Below are 26,163 nucleotides of genomic sequence, written 5' to 3'. Positions count from 1 at the left end.
CTTTTGTTATATTATATGCTTTCTACTTTGGTAAGCTTGCTGAATAATGCATGCTGGTGATATGACTTTTAGAGTTTATATTAGAGCTTATGATAAATTTCTCGAGGTTAAGTCTGGGACTTTATTTGAATTCTAGAATGATTTTTTGGATCATGTATTTTATTTGAATTATTAAAAAAAGAAGCTCATTAGATCTTTATTTTATGCTTTAAAGAAATATTTTGATATATGTACCCCCACCCTAAAAAAAAAATCTAAAACTGATAAGGACCTCATTTGCGGGCGTTTTTCTAATTCTTGGATGCTCAAGTTCTTTCATGTTTTTTTTTTTTTTTTTTTTTTCATTTTTTTTTTTTTTTTTTTTTTTTTTTGACCAAGATGGCTGTAGAGCTACGTCGCCTGTCGCTCTCTACTGAGTATATTGTCGCTTTTACAGTTACCATCGGCGCCGAAGGTATGCGAAGGCTTTATTAATAGTAGCCAAGGACTAGAGTTAGATCAAGAGGGAACTAGAGCGTATATGGCTGCGGCGATGGTAGGGAAAACGTTGCTGGACTCAGCATGGCTGGCAGCGAGATCGACGGAAGTGGAGGCCACCGGTGTCCTGCTCACAACCACCATGCAACCTTCCGGTCCTTCCCCTCCGTGGGTGGAGGCCGCCATCCCCGGCACGTATGGTCTTTTCTTCTATTTCTCGTGTTTCCTTTTTTATTCTCGTGTTTCGTTTTTGATTCTCGTGTTTCCTTTTTGATTCGGATGGATTTCCCTAGTAATAAGATAGATATGTTTTGCTAGGCAAGAGTCGCATAGCTGCTGTGGAATGTTTGTGAATTCAGAAAATCTTGAGGTGGACATTGAATTTGGATAAGAATTGCAAAATGAATTTCAATACGTTGTGCAGCTCTCCTCATCTATTGATTGGAGCTTTTGCTAGGCAAGAGTCGTCTTAGATGTTTTGGTCATATAAAATGGAGGCCTTCCGATGACCCGGTTAGAAGAGTAGATGTATTATATTTGACTTATATTAAGAAAGGTTGAGGTAGGCTTAAAAAGACTTGGCTAGAAAATATTAGAAATGACCTTTCTTTATTATATTTAAATGAAAATTTGACCTTTAACATGACACAATAAAGAAAAAGAATTCATGTAGCCGACCCCATGTAGAGAGATAATGGATTGATGTTGTTGATGTTTTAGAGAAATCCTTAAATGCATTAAATTATATTGTTAATGTGATTGGACAAAATTTTTATTTTACTAATAATATTCTGAAATGAAATTTATCAAAATAGTAAGATTTAATGTCCAAAAATTTTTGTTTGCCAGAATTTAAGCTAAATCATTTATAAATCCTGCCTAGAATCAGCCTAAACTAGGATTCTGTAATTTTTTTGTATTTTTTTCTAACGAAGGTACGCTACTTTTTTCTAGGAAAATTGATACTCTAATCACTATATTATGTTGAAGAAGTAAATCCAATATGTGGATTATTAATCATAAATTCATTGCATATTTTCAATGAAAAACACTCTTTATCAGTATACAATAAATTTATTATAATTTTTTATTGTTATAATTTTTTCTTTATAAAGATGGGGCAACCATCTTATGTTTGTAGCAGAGTACTTAGAGCTGTAAATTTTCACAATCATATCATAATGAATTATGTAGCTACAATAATATGACTAGCCATCAATTGAATTAATTTGTATAAAATTTTGAGTTTTTTTTGTGTTGGATTTTTTTCATGTTTTCTGTTATTATTTACTCTTGTTGATTGAATTGAATTTCATCTATTTCCTAACATTATTTACTTTCTCGTTCTTGCGTCAATTCTTTTTTCACTCTTCCATTGCCTATATATTTCCTTTTCGATGGATGATCATGCACACCAAGTGTCATTAAGATATTATCTGCACCAAATGACATGGAAAACTATATTCCTATTTAACCCTGACCTGTTATGTTCTAGGGTTTTAGGAACCTTGCTGAAGAATAAATTGGTTCCAGATCCTTTTTACGGTTTGAACAATGAATCAATAGTTGATATTGCTGATTCTGGAAGGGAGTACTATACATTTTGGTTTTTTACAACTTTCGAGTCAAAACTGGTATGCATCACTACCTCCATAGTATAGGTTGTGCTCCAAGTGATTCATTTTATTATGTGAAATCTCTCATATTTGGCATGCATACATTTTGTTATCCTAATGAAATGATGGATATCGTTGAAAATGGTTTTGGCAATACCCAATTTCTTCATACTCTCATGGCTAGAGAATAACTAGATATTTCACATTTCGATCCTTCGACTTCTTTTGGGTTTTTGTTGTAATTGCTCAAAAATTATGAGCCCAAATATTCATTACAAGATGAAGTGCCTAGGTGAACTTAAAATTTGTATGCTTGGGGAGTCAAAATATTTAGTACTTTGATAGAAACACATTACCTTTACAGATAATCTGGCGATTATTGGGACTACGATTTTGTTACTTATGCACTATTCTTATTGTCATCCAATGTGGGATTTAAGAAATTACATGCTAATGCTTTGATCAGTTAATTACCATTAATGGAATTCTGAACATACCAAAAATCTTCTTTTTTTTTTCATGTTTTCATTGCTTCGTTGCTTTTTACTGCTCTACTAATTCAAATCCGCGTAACTAAATACTCTAACGAAAGAAATTATTGAATAAAAGGTCTGTACAATGTGAATGAGCTAATACTAAGAGTGTGCAAGTGGTTAATCATTATACAACTGATTGCATTCACTAATATCAATAAATATGAGGTTGTGCTTTGTAGCAATATAAAAAATATTTTTTCTCTAAATACATGAATTCACCCATCTATTTATTCATGATTTAGAAAGGAAGTCAGTATATAGATCTCAACTTTCGTGCGATCAATTACTCGGGGGAGGTATATCTGAATGGGCACCAAAAGATCCTTCCCAAGGGGATGTTTCGAAGACATTCACTTGATATTACTGATATTATTAACCGTGAAGGGAAAAATTTGCTTGCTGTACTTATCCATCCTCCTGATCATCCTGGAACAATTCCTCCAGAAGGAGGTCAAGGTGGTGATCATGAGGTATGCCATCTTTATTAGAATGTTTCTTGCTTCTGTTGAACTTCCATAAAATTCATGATGCTTTAAATTTTCAGGTTCAAAACATAACCACATTGTATGTTTTTTCACCTCTATGTTATATTATTCATCATGATCATGCTTTTGCTCGAATTCATATTTTTGCTTCATTTTTATGCTTAATTTTGTATCTTGATGCATTGATTTTTTTTTTTCTTGTTTAAATTTGGAACATAGTTGTTTTACACCTTTTAGCACTTTGTTTTGGACAATTTATTTAACAAAGTTTTGTTGTTTTGGTATTTTGAGTGACGTGAAAGTTGAAAATATTTTTTTCTACTATATTATATTGTAGTTATTATAATATATATTCCAAAAAGTATTCCTTATAATTAGAATAGGTAAAAAAAATTACTGCCTCACTTTGCTTAGGCAAGTGCCTAACTACCTCGGATATTAGGAAGCCATGTCGTTTTGACTGAGGCCAACACATTTCATAACACTATATACATACATACATTATTTTTATAATACCAATGACTTTTAGCTATTTTACATTTCAACCATTTAAAAAATTGGATGAAAGGAGGAAGATGTGTAAGAACAAAAACTCTTATGCTTTTAAAAGAAAAATAGTCTATCCTTATTCAAATATCCAATTGGTAAGCACCTTGTGAGTTGTTGCCAAGGTCTCGAGTTTGATTCTCACTTATGACATAATGGCTACCACTCTACAGACTTTGGGGTGGGATATATATATATAGGAAAAAGGATCAAAATGGATCCTTAACTCTTTATGAAAGATCAAAATGGTCTCCAACTATATTAAAGTACTATTTTGGTTCCTCTTTAAGGAGTTGAGGGATCAATGATCATTTAATATTGTTGAGAATTATTTTGATTTTTCATAAGGAGCCAATGGATCATTTTGATCATTCTCTTTCTCTCTCTCTCTCTCTCTCTCTCTCTCTCTCTCTCTCTCTCTCTATATATATTAAATATATAATATATATATATATATTATATATATATATATATATATATATATTATATAGAAAAAAGGATCAAAATGGTCTCCAACTATATTAAAGTACTATTTTGGTTCCTCTTTAAGTAGTTGAGGATCAGTGATATTTAATATTGTTGAGATTATTTTGATTTTTCATAAGGAGCTACTGGATCATTTTGATCATTCTCTCTCTCTCCTCTCTCCCTCTCTCTCTCTCTCTCCTCCTCTCTATATATAATAATATATATATATATTATATATATATAATTTTTCATAAAGGAGCTAATGGATCATTTTGATCATTCTCTCTCTCTCTCTCTCTCTCTCTCTCTAATATATATAATATATATATTATATATATATATATATATATATATCAACCATTAAAAGAACGGACGAGGCGTCCGCATTGAGTCGCCGCCTTAACTTGAGGCGGAAGTCATGTGTATCGGTGCTTAGGCCTCGAACCATCCAGCGAAGCTACGATTTTTTCGCAGGAGGCGTACGCATCAGAGCGTAACACCTCGAGGCAATACGATGCACCGCCTCGAAATTTTTTATTCGGTATATATGTAAATACACGCAGTCGATTCATGTTCGCGTATAGATTAGGGCTTTCCTGTGAGAATTGAAAAGCGAACTGGAGGCGAAGCTGTGAGGGAAAGAGACGAAGCCGTGAGAGAAGGAGATGAAGCGTGAGTGCAGGAGACCAAGTCGGAAGGAGACGACGCAGGAAACGAAGCCGAAAGCAATAACGGTTTCGAAAGCAGGAAACGAAGCCGAAGTTGTGAGTGCAGGTAACGTTCAGGCCTTGGTTAGGTCGGAAGAGCAGGTGAGACTTTGGCATGCAGTAACGAAAGCTTGAATAACTCTTGATTCGGCTATCTTTCATTCGTCCGCTCAGTACAGGCTCGGTATTGATAGGTATCGCTACTCGCTAGGTACCCCTCGGTACCGAGCAAATATATGTCGATACTGAGCCGTAGATGCTCGGTACCGAGCGGTACATGCTCGGTACCGTACCGTACATGCTCGGTACCGAGCGGTACATGTACCAGTAGGTACATGCTTGGTACCGAGCGGTACATGCTCGGTACCAGTAGGTACATCCTCATTACTGAGCCCGTATCGCTCGGTACCGAGCAAGTATATGCTCGGTAATGAGCGTACATGCTTGGTACCACTAGGTACATGCCTCGGTACCGAGCCAGTATCGCTCGGTACTGACCGGTACATGCTCGGTACCACTAGGTACATGCTCGATATTGCTCGGCGCTGCCCCAGAAACCCTGCAGGAGCGCTGCCACTTGACCCTCGACCTGACCGGGCAGGTCAAACCCCGCCAGGGGCAGCAACCCCCTTGGAGCCCAGCAGATTGGTATATTGTTGTATTCATGTATATATTATAGATGAAGAAGAGTTTGAGGATGACTTTGATATTAATTATGAAGATTCTTCTGAAGACAATCAAAGTGATGATGAGCTTGCTTTGGGTCTTGATCCTAAGGGGATGTTTTATTTTTAAGTGAGTTTATTTTAAATCTTGTATTCCAGTATCTTATCTTGAAACAAATCTTCAAATTCATAGTTGACATAATATTTTGTTATTTTTGTCATTACTTATAATTTTAATTTAATTTATTTTAATCATTTTGAGGCTTACACCTCGATTCGCCTCGAGGCTTACGCCTCGCCTCGCTTAGAGAAAACGCCTCGATTCCCGATTTCGCCTTTTAAAACCTTGATATATATATATATATATATATATATATCAAAGTAAAACAATCCTTTGTGTTATAATTTTGCTGTTTCTACAATGTTCAAACACAAATGACCATTCATTTTTAGCGGCTATCAAAAAAAGAAAAGGTCGGATGACTGTAGAGTAACACGTGAGAAAGTTTAATTTTACTGTTTCATGCTCTAAATATCATTGAAGATGCGTCTTTTAGGTTGTCTTTTGAAATATTTCTTTCTATGAAAATAGCAATCAAACCATATATGTAAACTTTTGATGCATCCGATTGCCCCAGGATTAAGCTTGGTTTCAGTCAATGGTTCATACTCAGCTTGTATTTCGATTTGCAACAAACTTGAACAAGTTTTCTTGTACCATATTGAGTTTCAGCTCTTTTTTTATCCAGCTCTATGTGATACATGAATTGAGTAGGACAAGGTCGTAGTTTGGTCAAGCTCATGTCAATTACACCTCTAGACATCATAGCCACTACCACACGGCCGTAAAGCATGGTCAATGTGAACATCTTCTCGGAACTCAATTCATGGGTTAAAAATTGCTAATTTAGCTGGCTGTGCCTCGTGAGACAGAATTTGTGAAATTCTCTTTGGTGATCAGTGGAAAATATCATTCGAATGTCCAGATTTTGGACATTGGTGACAGGTTGAAATTCCATATACAAATCGATGTTCCTTTCCTTTTTCTTTGTTTATTATAGTTTTCCTATTTTTGCAATGCTATTCGTTGCTTAAAAGAAGTTCTATAGCTTTAATTTGTGAAGTGAAACCTTATATGTTGATAATCTTATGTGTTAATTGTATCAGATTGGCAAAGATGTTGCTGCTCAATATGTCGAAGGTTGGGACTGGATGACCCCGATAAGGTTTTATTTAGAAATCTGCACTATCTTCCAACCACTAAAGCTATACAGTTACTAGTAATCTGCAATTCATTTTGTTAAACCGTGCCTCTGAGAGAAATGCTTTAACACTTCTTTCAATTACATATTGTCTTGCTTTCTTGCATCAGGATTTTTCTTTGTTCTTTCCTCTTTGACTGAGGCCACCTCAACCGTTCTTTTTCTCGAAAAATATCTTCTTAAATTGATTTACTTTCTCACCATACTGCAGGGATAGGAATACTGGGATCTGGGATGAAGTGTCAATTTCAGTTACTGGGGTTAGTTAATTTGATTTTAAGTTTTATCATAACTTGATATCATAAATGGATTTTAAGCTTCCATTTCCACGGCTACTGTGCATTTTAAGCACCATAATTGTTTTACTAATTATTCTGATCACTACTTTAAAGTCTTTCCTATTACATACGTGCGATGTTGATTGGAGATTCTTATATCATGCTTCTTCATATGGAGTGTAGCCTGTCAAGTTAGATGATCCGCACCTGGTATCATCATTTTTTGATGACTATGAGAGATCATATCTACATACCACGGTTGACTTGGAAAACAAAAGTTCATTGCCGGCAGAGTGTTCATTAACTATTCAAGTGACAGCAGAACTAGATGAAGAAATGCGTCTGCTAGAGCATGTCCAGTCATATGAGTTGTTAATCCCTCCTGGAACGCTTATAACGTACACAATTCCTCCGGTGAGCATCTTACAACTGAAAGCAGCTGTTTTCTTGAGAGTAAATTACCAAAATAATCCCTAACCTTTTTAAGTGCATTCATTCTAGTTGGACTTTTCTATATATTCAATTTAGTTTCTCAACTCATCAAATCTGAACCAATTTGATTCTTCTGTCAATTTCACCTTTTCTTTGGATGGAAATTAGCAAAGGGAAACTTTTTAGGAGTCCATTTTGAACTTTTAAGGTCTATCTTCTACTTGACACCTGCTCAAACTAATAAGACTGACCATACAAAATAAAAAATGCACTTATAAAAAACTTCATACCACTAATTTCCATCCAAAGTAATGTCAAAATTGAGATTAGGCCTACAATTTGTTTATATTTAGGGGCTGTTTGGTTGCCTGCAAAGTAAACGCAGTGTAAAGTAAATGCAGTGTAAAGTAAATGTAGTGCATTCCAAATACTTTGAGGTTGTTTGGTTGTCTGCAAAGTAAACGCAGGAGAACTGTTTCCCTTGTTTGGTTAGGTATATCCAGAGTAAAGTAAAAGCAATGCATTTGTAATATTTTTTTTGTCATTATAATTAGTGTATTTATAAAAACAGTTATAAATGTGACAAATACGATAAATACAGTTAACAAGTGGAGATTCTAGTATTCCTTCAAGTTTTCATGGAAGCCCTCCTGCATGTGGATACAACTGGCTCTAAAATTAAGCAGAAACTCAAAAAAATGACCAAACACCATGCAATTAAGTACTCAAGCATGAAGAACATAGATTTTGCAGTCTAGAAACAAGTGAATGTCAACAGTAAAGGCTTGATCTTTCCAATCATTATTCAACAATGTTCCACTTTTGCTACAACAAGAGAGGCAGATGACAAATACGATAAATTTTCCTTCATGGCTTGGATGAAAGCATTTGGCAGATAAATATTTTTTCTAGTGTTTGTTCTCCTATATGTTGAGTTGTTCTAAGTTTTTCTTTTCATTTTCTCTTAGTTCAAGGTAAGTTAGCAGCACATCAGTTTTTATGATGAGTTCAACCTTTGTGTATATTTCTTGGCATGGATTGAGGAAAATAAATACCTTAATATATTTATATCTGTTCCGCAGAAGAACAATTACAGTTTTGATAACTAAAATAGTTGATCTTATGGATGCAACATAAATTCCATAAATACATGTGATTTTGGTTCAGTAATGCAAAATGAGCTAACCATACTCTAATTTCTTTAAACATTGGATCTTGATGAATAATTGAAGTAATACTTCCTTTCAACATTGGAGCTAGCTCTTGTTTTATATAAATGTATCAGAGAAAACAGCAGAAAATACAAAACTTAAGGTGTTATAACTGCTACTCCAAGCATAAACCCCGCAGGTTGGAGAATACCACATTTTTTGAAATACTGATGTTCTGCTTATATCTAATAATGCAGAATATTATAAACCCCATGTGGGCTCCGAAAATTTGGCCTCGGCCTCCACTCGCTTTTCTTATTCGGCGAGGGAGTTTTAACTGACTAAGTTCCGAGGTAAATTTTGGAAGGCAGATGGGTTTGTAGATAAGACACTACCCAGAGATTTCGCCCTCATTTTGTGAGGACTTTATGATCTGAGTTCTGGTTTCCTATAGGCGCAAGCCCCTATAGTTAATTACCCCTCCCGATCACGAGAGAGAACTTTCGATTAAGGCTAGTCGTAAATCAGATACGTAGTAGAAGATACGTGATCTAGGCATCATAGTAGCGGCAATATGTATGGATATTGGTAGAAATTGGATTGTGGAAATTGGGTATGCGATTCAGGGAAATTTTGGGGAAAAGTTGATATTTAAAATAGAAATTGCACCATCTAGCACTTAAAGCGGATGGTGGGGAAGGAGTGAGCCCGATCAAGATCCCATGGTTCCGTCGTTCCGGTGCCATCTGGTCCCTGGTCTACTTAGTCAGAGGAGGTTGTCGACCCAACCTGACAGAAGGATCCTTGTCTGCAGCCATGGGATTGCTTCGTCCAAGCGGACTTGTAGACCGGTGGGTTGAATGTGTTGTCTTAAGGGTACAAATTGAAGTATCTACGTAACAGGTGGGCTTTCGTCTCCTATCGACATTCCTATTGACATATCTCAAGGATTACCCATTAAGGAGCGTATTGGCTCTGGCCCATAACCGCTATCTGTCGGTGCACTTTGGCTGGCAATAACCATCGTTCAGGAGGGCCCCGGGTCATTAACCGATTACCTGCAGTGCCATTTTGGTGCGCGAACGACTGCCGGTTAGAGAACACTACCAACGTCCTACAGCTAAGAGATTGTTTGATGAAGGATTCATAGTGATATTACCGGACTAGGCATTGGCTTCTTTGTGAGCTGAAGAATACTTTAATTTGTCCGCCCCGCAGAAACTTGTGCGAGTAGGGGGATGGCATTTGCTTACACGTTTGATGGATTTATTTCAATTTTAAAATATTGAGATTTGGGATTTTTTGTGGTTTTGGAGTTTGTGGAGTTTGTGGGTTTTTGGTTTGTGGAGTTGGAATTTTGGACCATATTGCTGATTAGCCATCATACTTTTGAGAACCCCCATCTGCATCGGTATGGATACCTCTATCAGTGATATCTCAATCACAACGATCACATAACCGCGATATTCTGGGGTCATTCTCTTTATGGAATTGAACCTTCCGTCAACTCTATCGGGCTGTCGGACAGTAGGATCGGAGTGTTTCGTAGGCTTTATGCCATTTGATATCGTGAATTCTCATTTATATTAGGCCTTGGAAAGCCTTTGGAATATGCATAGAGTATTCAAGACGAAATATATCGAGTGTAGCAATCGTATTATTGTTGAAGAGTTCAACCTTGTCGACTCTCCATTGACCAGTATAGGAGGATCGGGCGTTCGAACTAGAATCCATTCATTGCTCAAACTCCGCTCGCAGCATCCTAGACGGACAAGCGTGAATGGTCGACCAAATAACACGCCCTCGCCCGGGGCCCCAACGGGTGCAGGGTTGTATTTTACCTTTTAGTGCTAGGGCTCCAGTCCTAACGCGCGTGCCGATCACCGCGTACCGTGCACTATGGTATAACAAAATTACAGTCATGTAATGCAGCGGTATTTGACGAAAATCAATTGTATACGCCTTCTCGTCTTGCTTGTACGAAGCGTGTTCGCAAGACTTCCGCGCGGTGGCGCGGGACTGTAGCAGCCTTCTGAATGGAGTTGTTCGCTGCTTCGCTTACAGCGTACGACTGGTGCACTATTTTGTTGATTTTCTGTAGCGGCGGGTCCAACACAGTGAGCTGCCTCACGCCTATAGTGCATCCTTACGCCCTGGAACTAAATCTCCTGCCCTCGTAGGTAACGTACTGGTTATATACTTGTCGTTAGTTCAATTAAGGTATTTGCTTGTAGCGTGACGTATTATTCGATGATACCTACATAATGCACTAGTTTCTTTTTTAGACACATACATCTCACTTTAAGAGAAAGCATTGTAGATTATTTGTAAGAAAATTGAGTACGATTCGTGATGTGTTGGTTCCACTCATCGATTGCTACTGACAGAAATCAGATCTCCCTTCAACAGCGATTTTCCTCCCTTGCTTCACGGATTAGTGTATATCTTTTCGTTATCTTGATGTGTACTACGATGAAGGACTTAGGAAGTACCTTGCTTTGCTACAGAAAGTCTAGGATCAGCATTTTGGTCGTCCTAGCCCACTATAGTATCTCACTCCTATATTAGACGTCATTCGGCTCTTGTGTTTGGAGAATATGTGAAATATCATAAGTTCTCGATTGCCCTTGAAACAGAGTTAATATTAAGCTTGCATCTTGATCTGGTACAAAAAGCTTTTCAACAAGTATTTGGGAACTCCTATTTTTTTTATTAGCACCTTGATTTGGAATTGCTACTTACATTTGTCACACATCTTCTATAACATCGTCAAATGTGTTCGTAGAGAACTGCCTGTCTATTATAACATGAGAGACTTAGTATCACTTGCAATTTGGATGGATTATGAAAAAATTCATAAGAATTCTATGTTCTTTTTTTTGTATTCCTTTGGAATTGATCGTTGTAATTAAGTTATACCCATTACAACTCCTCCAGCACTATTTTTGTTAGCAAATCAAACCTCCCCATTGTGCCTATTTTATTTAGTGTCTCAGTTGCAAATTGAGATGATACTTCCTGTCCCATTTGCCCATTGATTTAAACATGTCATGTTGAAGTTTGCGACATTCCACTTGATCACTAACTTGCACTTGATTGCATGTGCTATTTTGAATGAAAGCTACATTTACCTTAATTAATATGCCAACTCCTTACCATTTCATTGGCAGATTTTTGATGCCATCATTCAAAAACAGAGTCCTACTTTGATTTTAATCAAATTGAGAGTACTACAAAGATACAAGTTCAAGTTTGAAGTTAAAAAAAGATTCAATAAAATTCATTGTCTAATGTCAATTTGATTAGGGTCTGAGAGGGCAGTTTCTTTGTTCAGTTTGCTGTCAAATTTTATAATAGTTCATTGATATTTCAGTTTAAGTCCCCTGCTTATCTTTGTGAATCAGGATAACCGTTCAAATTCAAGTGGCAGCTTCTCTTGAGTTCAGTAGAGTTTATATCCATGTTCATAAGTCCTCTGCCTTGCTTTGATACCAAGGCTCTATGTTTTCTTGCTCCAAATGTGTCGCAAGTTCAAAGTCCTTCGCATGAGTTCAAGTCCGATGTCCAAAATGAGTACAATCAAGTTTCTTGTTCATTCATAGAATTGAATTATGGGTTCAAGTTCAATATAGATAGTATTGAAACAAGTCCACAAGTCCCCAAAATGGTGTCCAATCCTGGTAATGTCTGTGTATTTCAGAAACAAAACATTTCAGGCAGCCTCCTCCCGGTCCTGGTGTCTTCCCCCCGTAGGGGAAAAAATCAAGAGGTCCGCCACCCGCTCTACCACCGCCACGCCTCAATAAGCACGTGCACGCCGTTGGTGATTTCGTGAGGGACACCGCGGCGGGTTGTATTTATTGTTTTCTCCCACCACGCGCAAACATGAACAGGGCCGTACATTGGGGTTTTATAAAACGTGTTTGCATACATAAAAGCCAGTCTTTTGATTCTTCCCCCCGCCCGGGTACTTATAAGTGAGCCATGCTTCGTCGTACGTGCGCGCATCGGGATTCCATCCTACCCACCGGCCCGATATAAGAAGGATGCTGTGTCCGTAAGGACCTGTTCTCCAGTATCTGCCTACGGAACATTGACAGCAACTGTTTTGAGGTTCTAGCGAAAAGTTCATACCTCGCGCCGGGCGTGTTCGTGTCAGAACGTGAGATCGGGGGTCACCTCAGGCCTACTAAGTCGTAGGCAAGCGCACCGTGGTTCCCGCCTTCACCACGCCACTAAAGGCTTGCTTAGATAGGTTTGCCGGTCTCGCCCAGTAACACGGGACCACTCGAGGAACGGGGAGAGCCTGCGCTCCAATTGGCGCGGGGAATTATTATTCTTTTATATATTAATAACAATTAATTCATTAATAATTATAATCATCAGTAATTAATAATAGGCGTGTAATTAAAAAAAATAATTATTATAAATTAAAACTAGTTAATTATAATTAATCTAACAACCAATTAAGTATTAATGAAATATATTTCAAATATAATTTAAACTGAAATAATCATAACTTTGTATTTAATTATGGGTTATTTTTATTAATAATATTAATTATAACCGAATATAATAATGAGTTATTATTAATTAAGATATAAATAAATAATTACTTATAATTAATTTAAATTAATCATAATTGATGAATATTTATAATAATTATTTATAATTAATAATCATTAATTATAAATAATTATAAATAATTTTCTTTTCAATTAAGATTAAAGGATAATTAAATATAATTAATTGAAATTAGTCTCAATTAATAATCAATTTTAATTATTTATAATTAATAATAATTAATTATAAATACTCATAATTAATTAGATAAGAATCATGTATGATTTGAGTAGGATTAACAGAGAGCTCTGTTTTAGGAATTTGGTCGAAGAAGCACGCATAAGGGAGAAAGTTAACCTTCACAGCCAGCCGCTCCTGTTGTTGCTTCCGATTCAAAATGTCGTAACTTCCAGTCCGACCAAAAGGGAAAGTCGTCGAAGGAGGAGTCCGCGGGAGATTGACAAGAGAGGAAGAGGGATTTCGGTTGGAGAGGAGGAGGTGGTCGCGGCTATATGGGGATCGAATGGATCGGGGAAGGTGGTGAAGGCGTCGGCACAGGAAGGTTCGGCCGGAGCTTGGAGGTAGGTTAAGTGCTCTCTCTCTCTCTCTTTCTCTCTCTCTCTCTTTCTCTCTCTCTCTTTCTCTCGGCTTAGGGTCGGCAGAGGAGGTGGCGACGGGATGAGTGGAAACGGGATCGGGAGTGAGGGAGTAGAGCGAGGCAGGGATTCGGTGTGTGAAAGAGCAGCGAGAGGTATCGGGAGCAATCGAAAGCTTCGCTCGGTTGGGTATTTAACGACGCGAATGGGAGTGGGATCGAGGACTCGTCGCGCGATTTTTGCAGAAATCTCGTAACGGTGCCGGATGTACTGTAAATCAACGGGATTCTGGCAAGATTTCGGCAGAAATCAAGGATCCAATGGTTACGAGGTATGCACGTTGAATTTTGGCTTCCTCTTTCTTTTGTTCTTTTGGATATACGATGCAGGTCAACACCCCACAAATTGATGATTACATATTAATTACAGGATTAAAATTATATTAGAATGTCCTGAACCAAATTAGATAAAAGATTAGTTTTATAATCCAATGATTACATCCATCGAGAATAAAATAGGAGGAATATTCTCTATGTCTGAAACAGAGAACTCTTCTTCCTCTTCTTTTACATTACCTTCAGCTAAGAGAACAATAGAAGAAAAGCATGAGCTCTATCCTAGCGTCTCTTTTCCTATCGAGATCTCGCCTTCTTTTTCCAAATCCTGAGAAAAGAGCTTCCCAGGAGATGAAATCCTCAAAGGAGGTGCAGAAGGTATTATATTGCTAACCCAGTCTTCATTGAAACTCTCATCCTAATGCCAAAAAAGTAAATAAATAAATAAATAAAATTGATTTAAAAATCCTGCTGGCTACACAACCAATAAGTCAAGATTCCAACAAATTTTTCAAAAAAAAAAAAAAACTAACCAGAAGAGCTTAATCATTATTTATGAAATCTGAAGCCTCTTCCATCAATGGTGACATCGGCTTCTCCATCTCAAAGGCATGGCTCAATGGCATCCAATGGAGGCAGTAAATCCTCGTCGAAGCCCCAAGTCTACTACTATCTCCTTCGATCAATTCAACAGGCATGTTAGGTTGGATCTTCTTACCTGAAACCCAAGTCCCGTGAACTGCAGCATAAAAAGCAAGCATCAGGTACAGAATAAATGATGCTCGTTCTTTGCGGAAAAAGATCGAATAAGAAGAGGTCATCTTGCGAAGAAACAAACCTGAAGAGTGATCTGTTACGAAAAGTTTCTGCGATGAAGAATTTGGTCGAACCTCGAGATGGATTCGGCTAATGCTCGGGTGATCGACGATGATGTGGCATTCTGGAGAAGACGTTGGAGCGGAGCCGAAGAAGAAGTTGGAGGGATGAGGGCGTTGCTGACAAAGAGGTTGGAGCGGAGAAGGCCGGACTTGAGGGCGACGGAGTGGAGCTGCTCGCCCGAGCGAACTCTCTCCGGAGCTGCTTGTCGGAGCGAAGTCGAACAAGAACGAAGGAGTCGAAGAAGACTATCGTGCAATGAAGCCGAACAGCACGACGAGATCGAAGCTTTTCTTCCGATGAATTTATAACCGGCTCAATACGAGCAGGTTTCTAATTCACGCAAAATAATCCTCATAATACACGACTAATGCATCAGATGATATCCTTTTGTTCCTCTTAAAATTATCCAAACAACTAAATTTAATAAATAAAAGTATTTGTTTTACTTTACACTCCTAATGCAGGCAACCAAACAGCCCCTTAGTGAGTTGAGGGATTAAATTGAACACCTAAAAATATATGGGAATAAATTGGACACCCCTAAAAAATATTAGGATTTCTTTGATCTGTTGACTGTAACTATCACACACGACTGGCTCCACATCGGACGAAATCACTCCCGACCAAAATCACCGACTTACCTACGATCGGACACGATGCTTCACCCACCGACATACTCACGCACAAAAATCGCAAGGAAGAGAAAGGATTCGCGACTGACCTCTTGTACCGACGTCGATCCCGCGAGCTCTCTGCCCTAGCCGACTCCTGTCTTCCTTCCGAACTTGCCGCGCTGCTGAACTTGCCACTTCCCGCCGCACACGCCGGACCCTCCACCTCGGCCAGACAAGCCCCGCCTCCGACCGAACTCCATTCTCGCTTCAAAGCTCCAGCGACCCAACATCAGCGTTCGACCTCTCTAGCCGACCAACACCGGCGACACTGCCGCCACCGCCACCAGCGTCCGACGTCAATAACCGCACGCCAATAGCCGAAAACGTGCGTGCCTACGGCCGAATGGGCCTTCTTCCGATTTTTGCTTCTTTTCCGATCCTATTCCTCTTCCCTCTCTATTAATATATTATATCTAATATAATATATTATATTAATTATATATATATTATTATATATCTGTAATCATATTATCATATATAATAAATAAGAGGAAATGAGATGTGGAGAATATGAAATGATTTTTAACAGGTATCGAAGACCCGGCTGTCGTAACTTAGGCGACCGGGATGGATTTTAAAATTTGAAGACCCGGCCGTCGATCTTAGATCGGCGGAGATGTTCAAATTGAAGACCTCACCGCAGATCGATTTAGATCACTGGTGGGATGGTTAAATCTCCGAAGCCCCTACGCCGTCGACCTTAGGTCCGGGTGAAGATTTTGGCAGATGCGTCCCGATTCTCCCTCGGTGGGGAGGAGACCCGGGAGGCTGCCGAAAATTTTCAGTGAAACAATAAATGACACTTGGACAGAAAATTGGAAATTAATTTAAACGAAATTCAAACACTTATAAAATCAATTTTAAATTAAATCTGAACAAATAATATTGACTTATAAATCAATGAACTCAAATCTGACTCTACTTAAAGTTGATGTGATCAATGGAGAACAAACCTTCAAATGGCATGCAGCGATGAATGATAAGTCAAAATGACTCAAATTATTCAATCAAAATAATAACATCAAAATTTGAATAAAATTGGAGGATCGTGATTGTTAATAATTACCCTTTTAATATGTGATTAAATACGCCTCATGCATGTGACACAAAATGCTCCAAAAATTTATTGCAATAGACCTTAAACATTTAAAGGATTATTGTATACAAGGGGTAGTATGTCTGGCCACGAAAATGTTTAAATAAATTTTGGAAGAATTGCAAATTAATGATATTATTAATGAGATATGACTTTGAAGGAGAAGTTAAGTTTAAGAGGGCTATTCATTGTTGATTGTGTTAGGACTTCTAATATCCATACAATTGAGTGCTCCTATGAGTCTCTTAAGAGAGATATGTTATGAGCAATGCATAATTGTGTTTAACAATAAAGGAAATAAATTACAATTTAATAATTTGAAGAACATGATGATTATCATGAAATCTTGCACTTGTCAAATTAATAGGGAGAGGACTTCTAAATCATATTGATGATGATGGTTGCATCCTGGATAAAAATGAGCATTTTAAAAAGAATGAAATAAGCGAAGATGTCGAAAGTGATTAAACTATTAGTAATCATGTTGATACAACAATGGCCATCAAGAAGAGCGTTTCAGTCTCTAATGAATACTACAATTTACCTATGAGTAGGAATAGAAAATTCGTAGTGCCCACAACAACTAGTCTACAAGCAAAGACATGATCTCCTACAAGAAAGAATATGGGAATTCATAACAAGCAAGATAATTCTCCTATATACACGAGCACGATCTAGTAGTGGCGATGGAGCAAATACCCTCTACGAGCTGTGCTAAGACAGTTATAGGAGTCAAAACAAACTAAATGCAATAACTGAAATCTAGAAAGTCTTAACGCCACCGGATCCGCAACGTGTGTATAAGCGGACAGAAGGCGTTCGTAGCCCCTTAAATGAAATTTCAGACATTTCCTAAATAAAATCACTCTCACATAATGGATCATATTTAAATATTTTAAAATGCCACTTATATGATCCCCTAAACTAAATATACATCCATGCATGTGCTCCGGTTAACATGTTAAAAGTATATATAAATACTAATGAACGAGAATGCTGCGCAGGGTCAAATACTACAACCTTGCATGTGCTCCGACAAATGCAATAAATTTCTAAATGCCAATGTCTGAGAATGTTGCGCAGGGTCAAATGATATTACCCGCATGTGCTCCGATCGTAATATCTAAGTCCCAAATCCAACGATCCGAGAATGTTGCGCGGGTTAAATATTCAAGTTTCATCCTCCTCCTTGAAAGGACTGGAGTTGACACGACTTGAATTATAAAATATCTCCCAAAATCCTACGAAATCACAAGTGACTTTGAAGTCACCCCGATGATGGCCGTGTTGAAATGAAATCTTAACCGGAGGGGTCAAATTTTAAATCTCAAATCTCAAATGTCAAATTTTAAATCTCAAATGTCAAATTTTAAATCTCAAATCTCAAATCTCAAATCTCAAATCCAACGATCTGAGAATGCTACGCGGGTTAAATATTCAAGTTTCATCCTCCTCCTTAAAAGGACTAGAGTCGACATGACTTGAAGTATAAAATGCCTACCAAATTCTTGCAAAAATAAAAGTGACCTCAATGTCACCCCGATGATGGCCGTGTTGACTGAAAATCTCAACCGGAGGGGTCAAATCTCAAATCAAACAAAAGCTCAAAATTTTGATATAAAATATATCATCTAAAAACTCAAAACTAAAAATCATCCACCTTCCGCAACCATTTGTCGGGGGTAATAAATTTGAAATTAACCTCAGCTCACAAAGAGTGAATGCTGTCGGGAGTATCACTACGATTCATCCTCAAACAGTCTCTTGCCAACAGGGACGTGGCACGCGCCCTCTGATCGGGTGGTTTTGCCGCAAAATGGCACCATTATATTACGATCACGGCCAAAGCCCGTATGTTCCCTAAAGGCGTCAAACACTTGAGCGATGGATCATAGGGTATATTCAATAGGCATAAAGCCCTCTGTCAGCTAAGGTGGATTCATATATATCCCCTTAGACAAACATCAACCCAGGTCTACAAGGTATTCTTGGACGAAGCAACCCATGGCTGCCGATAAGGTGCCTTATGTCAGGTTGGGTCGACTACCTCCTCTGACTAAGTAGACCAGGGATCATGACAGCCCGGGACGACGGAACCATGGGATCTTGATCGGGCTCGTCTTCATTCCCCCCACCATCAGTTTTAAGTTTATGGTGATAAACTCTAAATTCCAAACTTTAAAATTCAAATCTAAAACTTAAACCCTAAAATTATTGCTATTATACAATAGGTTCATAACCTATGTGACATCCTTAACGACTAGTCTTAATCGAAAGTTCTCTCTCGTTATCGGGAGGGGTAATTAACTATAGGGGCTTGCGCCTATAAGAAACCAGAACTCAGATCAAAAAGTCCTCACCAAATGAGGGCGAAATCTCTGGGTAGTGTCTTATCTAAAACCCAATCTGCCTTCTGAAAATTCCCTGAGGATCACATCCCAAAATGGAAATTTTCAGAGCCCACATGATCATTTACCCATTTTCTAAAATACCCTGTTCTATAAAGTATTGTTTTCTTTTCTTCATTCTTGACTGGTGCAATTTTTATTGGTTAGTTGAGAGATAAGATAGATGTTATCCTTAAACTTTAACTTTGATATTCGAAATGGCTGCTCTAACTTAATGTTCAAATAATCCAGTATTTGACCTGTGCTAGAATCTATAATGATGTTAGCGTGTTCTTTCAAAACATTCATAGTCTGGAAGTTGTGAATTCTATAGTTTCTCCCAGGATGTTGTGAAATGGTTTCTCCTATGCTGATACTCTCTCCTTTTCTTCTATCCTTTAATATGAAGTTCTTCAAACTTTTGAAGGAGATAAATGAAAAAAAAGAATTAAAAAAAAAAAGAAAAAAAAATTACCCTATTGGTTAAATTAGAATATTATTTTGAGGATTTTGGAGACTTATCGGATTGCAGTTCATCTGCTATTATTTTGAATTAGTATAGCTGACAGTTACACAGAAAATATAATTCATTTTGAGATGCTTTTGGCTATGCTTTACGATCTTCAGTTGAAACCATAATGTAATTTTCCTAAGCAGTCCCTTGTTATATAATAATTCTCCTAAGCAGATGGCTATTGTGCACGAGATTCACATGCTTGAGAATGTTGGTGCATTTTTTGAAGAGACTGAAATTCAAGTTGGCTCCTGAATTGTTCAAATTCTTATTTTAGGAAAAAATTTTAAGAATGGAATTCAGTTGCCTTATTTCGACAATTTTAAAGAGAGGGGTGAAGGGGTGGAATAAGAACGTATGGACTGCCAATTAGTAGCCAAATGCCTTAAATAATTGGCACAAACATACAATTTCATTAAGAAAGGATTTTCCTCAAGGAAAACTTAGCACATCAAATTCATGTTGAAAAATGCTAACTGCTATTTTCATTGTTCAACTTCTCCTTCATTTGTACCATATATCCTTTCCTCATATCATTCCCAAATTCCTTGATCAATGTTTTCTATCATTTAAGAACCTCCTAAAGGACATTTTAATGTGGGGAATAATTTGGAAGTTGAATAAATGGCTTGAGAATTTTCTGATTCCTGCCTTGTATTTTTTATTCTTGCTTTTAGCATAATACTAAGTTAATTGTTGCAGAGATGAGGATGCTTAGGTGGATGAGTGGATTTACCCTTAGAGATAGGATATGAAATGAGCATATACGTGAAAGGTTGGAGTAGCTCCAGTGCAAGATAAGATTAGAGAGAGTCGCCTTAGATGGTTTGGTCACAATAAACGGAGGCCTTCTGATGACCCGGTTAGGAAAGTTGAGATATTAGATTTGACTTATGTTAAGAAGGTAGAGGTAGACCTAAAAAGACTTGGTTAGAAAATATTAAAAATAATCTTTCTTTATTAGATTTAAATGAGGATTTGACCTTTAACATGGCACACTGGCGAAAAAGAATTCATGTAGGCTGTAGCTGACCCCACGTAGTGGGACAAAGGCTTGATGTTGTTGTTGTTGTTGTGTTGAAGTACTTTCATAAAAAGCAGAATGAAAACCCTAAAATTGTCATGGCTATTGATTAATAACTTATGCATGGCTGAGTTTTCAGCTTTGGATGATGATAATATAGTCTTTGAGACTCATATTTATACCAAACTAATAGGTGTTCTTAATAACTACTTGCCAGCTCCTCTTTGACAAGCCAAATTTGTGGTGGCCCAATGGTATGGGCAAGCAGTACCTATATAATGTGGAATTAAGTGTTGATGTGAAAGGATTTGGGGAATCTGATTCATGGTCTCATCAGTTTGGCTTTCGAAAGATTGAGAGTATAATTGATGAAGCAACTGGTGGACGGTATGTAATTACATGTCATTTTCTTTATACTAATATGTATCCATTGCTTAGTGTAAAATTTACTAATTGTTTCAATTTCTAAGCTTCATATATTTAGCTTCGCAGATTATTCAAGGTAAATGGCCAACAAATTTTCATTCGTGGTGGCAATTGGATCTTATCAGATGGGCTGTTGCGGCTTTCAGCTAAACGTTACATGACAGACATAAAATTCCATGCAGATATGAATTTCAACATGATCCGTTGTTGGGGAGGTGGATTAGCTGAGAGACCAGAGTTCTATCACTATTGTGATGTGTATGGCATTTTGGTAAGATTGTATATTTGGTAAATGAGGTTATCTTTCCTGTGAAATTCTATACTGGCACTATTTTCTTTTACACATGCTGTAGTATGCATGAAGTGCTAAAATTATAGATGAGAAATCAACATTTACAGGTCTGGCAAGAGTTTTGGATAACAGGTGACTGTGATGGAAGAGGCATGCCTATCTCAAACCCCAATGGGCCATTAGACCATGACCTTTTCCTGCTTTGTGCGCGGGACACTGTCAAGCTTCTTAGGAATCATGCAAGTCTTGCTCTCTGGGTTGGTGGCAATGAGCAAACTCCACCAAAAGACATCAATACTGCTCTCATTAATGACTTGATGCTCCATCCTCTATTCAAGTGCAGTGATGAAACTTATAATTTAGCAGAAGAATCGGATGATCCTAGTCAATATCTTGATGGAACTCGAGCTTATGTTCAGGGATCTATGTGGGATGGTTTTGCAAATGGTAAAGGTGATTTTACTGATGGTCCCTATGAAATTCAATATCCAGAAGATTTCTTCAAGGATGATTTCTATCAATATGGTTTCAATCCTGAGGTTGGCTCAGTGGGGATACCAGTTGCTACTACAATCAGAGCCACAATGCCACCAGAAGGATGGCAGATCCCATCTTTTCAAAAACTTTCAACTGGGTACATAGAAGAAATTCCAAATCCAATATGGGACTATCATAAATACATTCCATATTCAAATCCAGAGAAGGTGCATGACCAGATCGAAGCATATGGTCATCCAAAGGACCTTGATGATTTCTGTGAAAAGGTGAGCTGAAATATCTATCTGTTCTTATCGTAAATATGTTGTCTGGTAATCAACCTTTCTATTTATTTAACATGAAGAAATCACAAAGCTTCCCCCCTCCCCATCTTTCTCTCTGCTTTTCATACTTTAGCAAATTTCGATTCAACGGTAAGGTATCTATTTGCATTCTTTTCTTCTGATTACTACCCTGTTTCAGGCACAACTTGTTAATTATGTTCAATATAGAGCCCTCTTAGAGGGCTGGACTTCTAGAATGTGGACAAAATACACTGGTGTTCTTATTTGGAAGACACAGAATCCATGGACAGGTCTAAGAGGTCAGTTTTATGATCATCTTCATGATCAAACAGCAGGTTTCTATGGTTGCCGCAGTGCTGCTGAACCTATTCATGTCCAACTCAATCTTTCTACATACTATATCGAGGTTAGAAAGTTTTTGTGAGGAAAATTATTGGGTTTAGATACCTTGATCAAGTTATTGGTTATGATGGATTTGCTTGGACATAAGCGCAATAGAAATTTAAATTAATTATTTATGTATTGTGCGTATCTCAAAGCAAAATTCGACGGTTTGCATTCTCTTCAACTTTCTAAATTTCATTTTAATTTTTACTTTTTTCTTTAGTAAAAGTGAACATATAATGATTATACATCTTATCAGGTAGTAAACACTACATCAAATGAACTCTCAGATGTAGCTATAGAAATTTCAGTATGGGATCTTGACGGTGCATGCCCATATTACAAAGTAACTGAGAAATTCTCAGTAGCAGCTAAGAAAGTATCGCCAATTGTCGAAATGAATTATCCAAAATCAACAAACGCAAAACCTGTTTATTTTCTTCTGCTCAAACTTTTTAGAGTCTCTGATTCAAACATTATTATATCAAGGAATTTCTACTGGTTGCATTTGCCAGATTCTGATTACAATGCTTTGGAACTTCATCATGGAAAGAAAGTTCCTCTTAAGATTACTTCTCATGTATCGACCACCGAATCGACCTACAACATCCAGGTCGAAGTTCATAACGCGTCTAAGAACTCAAACTCAGCTATTTTGGGCAGCTTGCTCAATAATCACAAGAATGCTGGTGAAAAGTATGATGGTGGTCTCCAGTGTTCAAGGCCAGAGATCTCAAGAATCATTGAAATTGAAGAAACTGATCCTGGAGTAGCTTTCTTCCTCCATTTCTCTGTTCATTCTGCAAATGTGGAAGAAGCAGCGGTTGACAGTCGCATTCTTCCTGTTCATTATTCTGACAACTACTTCTCACTTGTGCCAGGTGAAGAACTGAGTATTAACATCTCATTTGAGGTTTCTGAAGGTATAACACCGAAGGTTTTGCTTGCGGGTTGGAACTACCATGAAGAGATACAGGTCTATTAATATGTGAGTGAATTTTTGTAATTTCCCATTACTATGAGGTGCGAATAGTACACTGTATTTTGTTCCAGAAACTATTTATTTTAAATAAAACTATGATGAAGAGAATTTGTTTGTCTATCATCTTTACCTATAACCTGTATTCTTTTCTGCGTAAGCTTCATTTGTAGAAACTATTTAGGGAGATTTACATACATACCACTCTATAATATTCTATTTATATATTTTATTAGCTATTGCAAAAGTATTGGCTCCACTCCTGCACTTGTATTGGCTCCACTCCTCCTGCACTTTACCAACGAACTGTACGGTACAACTATAAGCCGTTCATTACCTGCTATGACATCACAACCGTAGATTGTATTACTTGATCTCTTTATATAATATATCTCGGTATCCGGAGGAGGTACGCTTGCCTCACTATTCCTCTTCTCTCTGCTTTCTGCATTTCCTTTGTATGCAGGTACCGAAGGAGGAAGTTCTCGGCTTCAACATGGTATCAGAGCAAGGTTCTTCAATCTGGCCATAAACAGTGTAAGAACTGCTACTCTGCTTCTTCTTCCAATGGCGGAAAATGAATCTTCTTCCACTTCTTCAACCCTGCCGCAAATGGCAGCGACGAATGTGTCTATTCTGACAGAGCTCAAGTTCTTAATGTCGAATGTTAAAACTGTACTCAACACTCAATTGGTAGCCGATAATTACCCCATCTGGCGTCGGCAGATTTACAAGCTTTTTGCTGCAAATGGATTTAGCGGATACTTCGATGGTTCCACACCGAAACCATCAAGACAAATCTCAGGGCCAAATAATACTCTAATTTCAAATCCGGCGTACATTACCTGGATGATGGTTGATCAGAACTTATCGTCAGCCCTTTTCTCTACAATTTCAGCTTCTGTTTTACCATATGTTCTTGAACTCGACACCTGCAAAGACATCTGGTCTACCCTAGACAAGCGCTTTCAGTCCACAAACAGGTCTCGCATTCTACAAATTAAAAATGAACTACATCAGATTAAGATGAAGGATCATAATATGCAACAGTACTTGACCGAGCTCAAACAGAAGATTGACACCATTCGAGCAGCAGGATGCTCTATCGATCCAGAGGATATAATCCTCTATACGCTTAATGGTTTACCATCCGCCTACAATGCATTTAAAACGGCGATTCGTACCAGGGTTGAACCTGTTGATCTAGATGAACTCTATTCCTTACTATGCACTGAAGAAGTTAATGTTCTTGCTGAACAATTAACTGATATTACAAGTTCAACTGCAACAGTGGATTCGTCATTTGCCTTAACTGCGGTCCGTGGTCGTGTCCGAGGTCGCGGCCGAGGACGGACTTCGTGGTGGAGGACGATGATCTCTCCCACATATCGAATGCCAAATCTGTCTTAAACCAGGCCATTCCGCGTCAAATTGTTGGCATCGAGGGAATTTCTCTTACCAACCACAGCAGCCTCAAGCTCTTGTGGCTCAGGACGAACAGTACACTTCGGACTGGTTTTTAGACACTGGAGCCTCTAATCATCTTACTTCCGATATGACGCAATTGCAGACTCCTCAACCATATACTGGACTCTCTCAAGTGCAAGTTGGCAGTGGCCATCAACTGCCTATTGCACATTCTGGACATGGTATCTTACCCACGCCGTCCAGTAAGCTTGCACTCCCTCTCATCTTGCATGTTCCTCACATTACCCACAATCTTCTATCCGTAAATCGTCTAACTCATGATAATCCTTGTTACATTATCTTTCATTCTAATGGCTTTCTTATTAAGGATTCCACGACTCACCGGACGCTGCTTTAGGGATCATCTCAACAAGGTCTCTACCCAATTAAACTCAAATCAACTTCTTCTCCAGGAACGACTGGTTCCTCTGCAGCCTTAGCATCAACTACCAATAGTTCTCTCGCCTGGCATCAACGACTTGGGCATCCTTCCTTCTCCACGCACAAACTCCTCGCCAAGGACCTCTCCTCCAACTCCTGTACCACTCTATGTGATGCCTGTGCTCGAGCCAAGAGTCATAGACTGTCTTTTTCTTTATCTGTAACTAGATCTAAGCAATGTCTAGAAATCATACATATTGATGTATGGGGGCCATCCCCTGTTTTGTCCATGCAACACTTTAAATACTATATAGTTTTTGTTGATGATTTTACTCGATATACTTGGGTCTATCCTCTTAAATGCAAATCTGATGCTTTTCCTACATTTCTTCAGTTTAAATGTCTTATTGAACGACAATTTCAATTACCTATTAAAATGCTGCATTCTGATCGTGGTGGTGAGTTCTTAAGCTTAAAATTTCAACAATACTTGCGCTCCGTTGGAATTTTTCATCGTCTTACCTGCCCGTATACACCACAACAAAACGGCGTAGTTGAGCGCAAACACCGTCATCTTTTGGAAACTACCCGTGCGCTCATGTTTCAAGCCAATATCCCGGCTAAATACTGGGTTGATCTTCTTCTCACGGCAACCTATCTAATCAATAGGATACCTTCTCCCTTACTTCATAACACTTCTCCATATCAGATGCTTTATAATTCACCTCCTACATATCATCATTTACGCATTTTTGGTTGCC

The 26,163-nt window shown here is 37.9% G+C and overlaps 1 protein-coding gene across 7 annotated transcripts; it reads left to right on the top strand.

Annotated features, from left to right (window-relative positions):
• Window positions 1-25,729, top strand: LOC110098097 (mannosylglycoprotein endo-beta-mannosidase). Of its 7 annotated transcripts, XR_003699669.1 has the most exons (13): window positions 452-672; window positions 1,973-2,111; window positions 2,872-3,099; window positions 6,668-6,726; window positions 6,974-7,022; window positions 7,224-7,454; window positions 20,909-21,078; window positions 21,184-21,388; window positions 21,517-22,173; window positions 22,370-22,597; window positions 22,835-23,563; window positions 24,021-25,224; window positions 25,350-25,729. XR_003699669.1 is itself a non-coding variant. In XM_020824810.2 (12 exons), the coding sequence occupies exons 1-12, from the start codon at window positions 16-18 to the stop codon at window positions 23,558-23,560; spliced, it is 2,943 nt and encodes a 980-aa protein (XP_020680469.2). In that variant the 5' UTR covers window positions 1-15; the 3' UTR covers window positions 23,561-23,680. The 7 variants fall into 7 exon arrangements, 6 of the variants coding, with proteins under 6 accessions (XP_020680469.2, XP_028547951.1, XP_028547952.1 ...); XM_020824810.2 differs by lacking the exons at window positions 24,021-25,224; window positions 25,350-25,729 and adding an exon at window positions 1-30 and having other exon boundaries at window positions 437-672; window positions 22,835-23,680; XM_028692116.1 differs by having other exon boundaries at window positions 24,021-25,729.
• Window positions 25,730-26,163: the final 434 nt, after the last annotated feature.

This window comes from Dendrobium catenatum, unplaced genomic scaffold (genome assembly GCF_001605985.2).
Source record: "Dendrobium catenatum unplaced genomic scaffold, ASM160598v2 original_scaffold_120942, whole genome shotgun sequence".
NCBI lineage: Eukaryota > Viridiplantae > Streptophyta > Magnoliopsida > Asparagales > Orchidaceae > Dendrobium > Dendrobium catenatum.
Note: the sequence above shows the minus strand (reverse complement) of the source record. Positions and strands in the feature narration are given on the sequence as shown.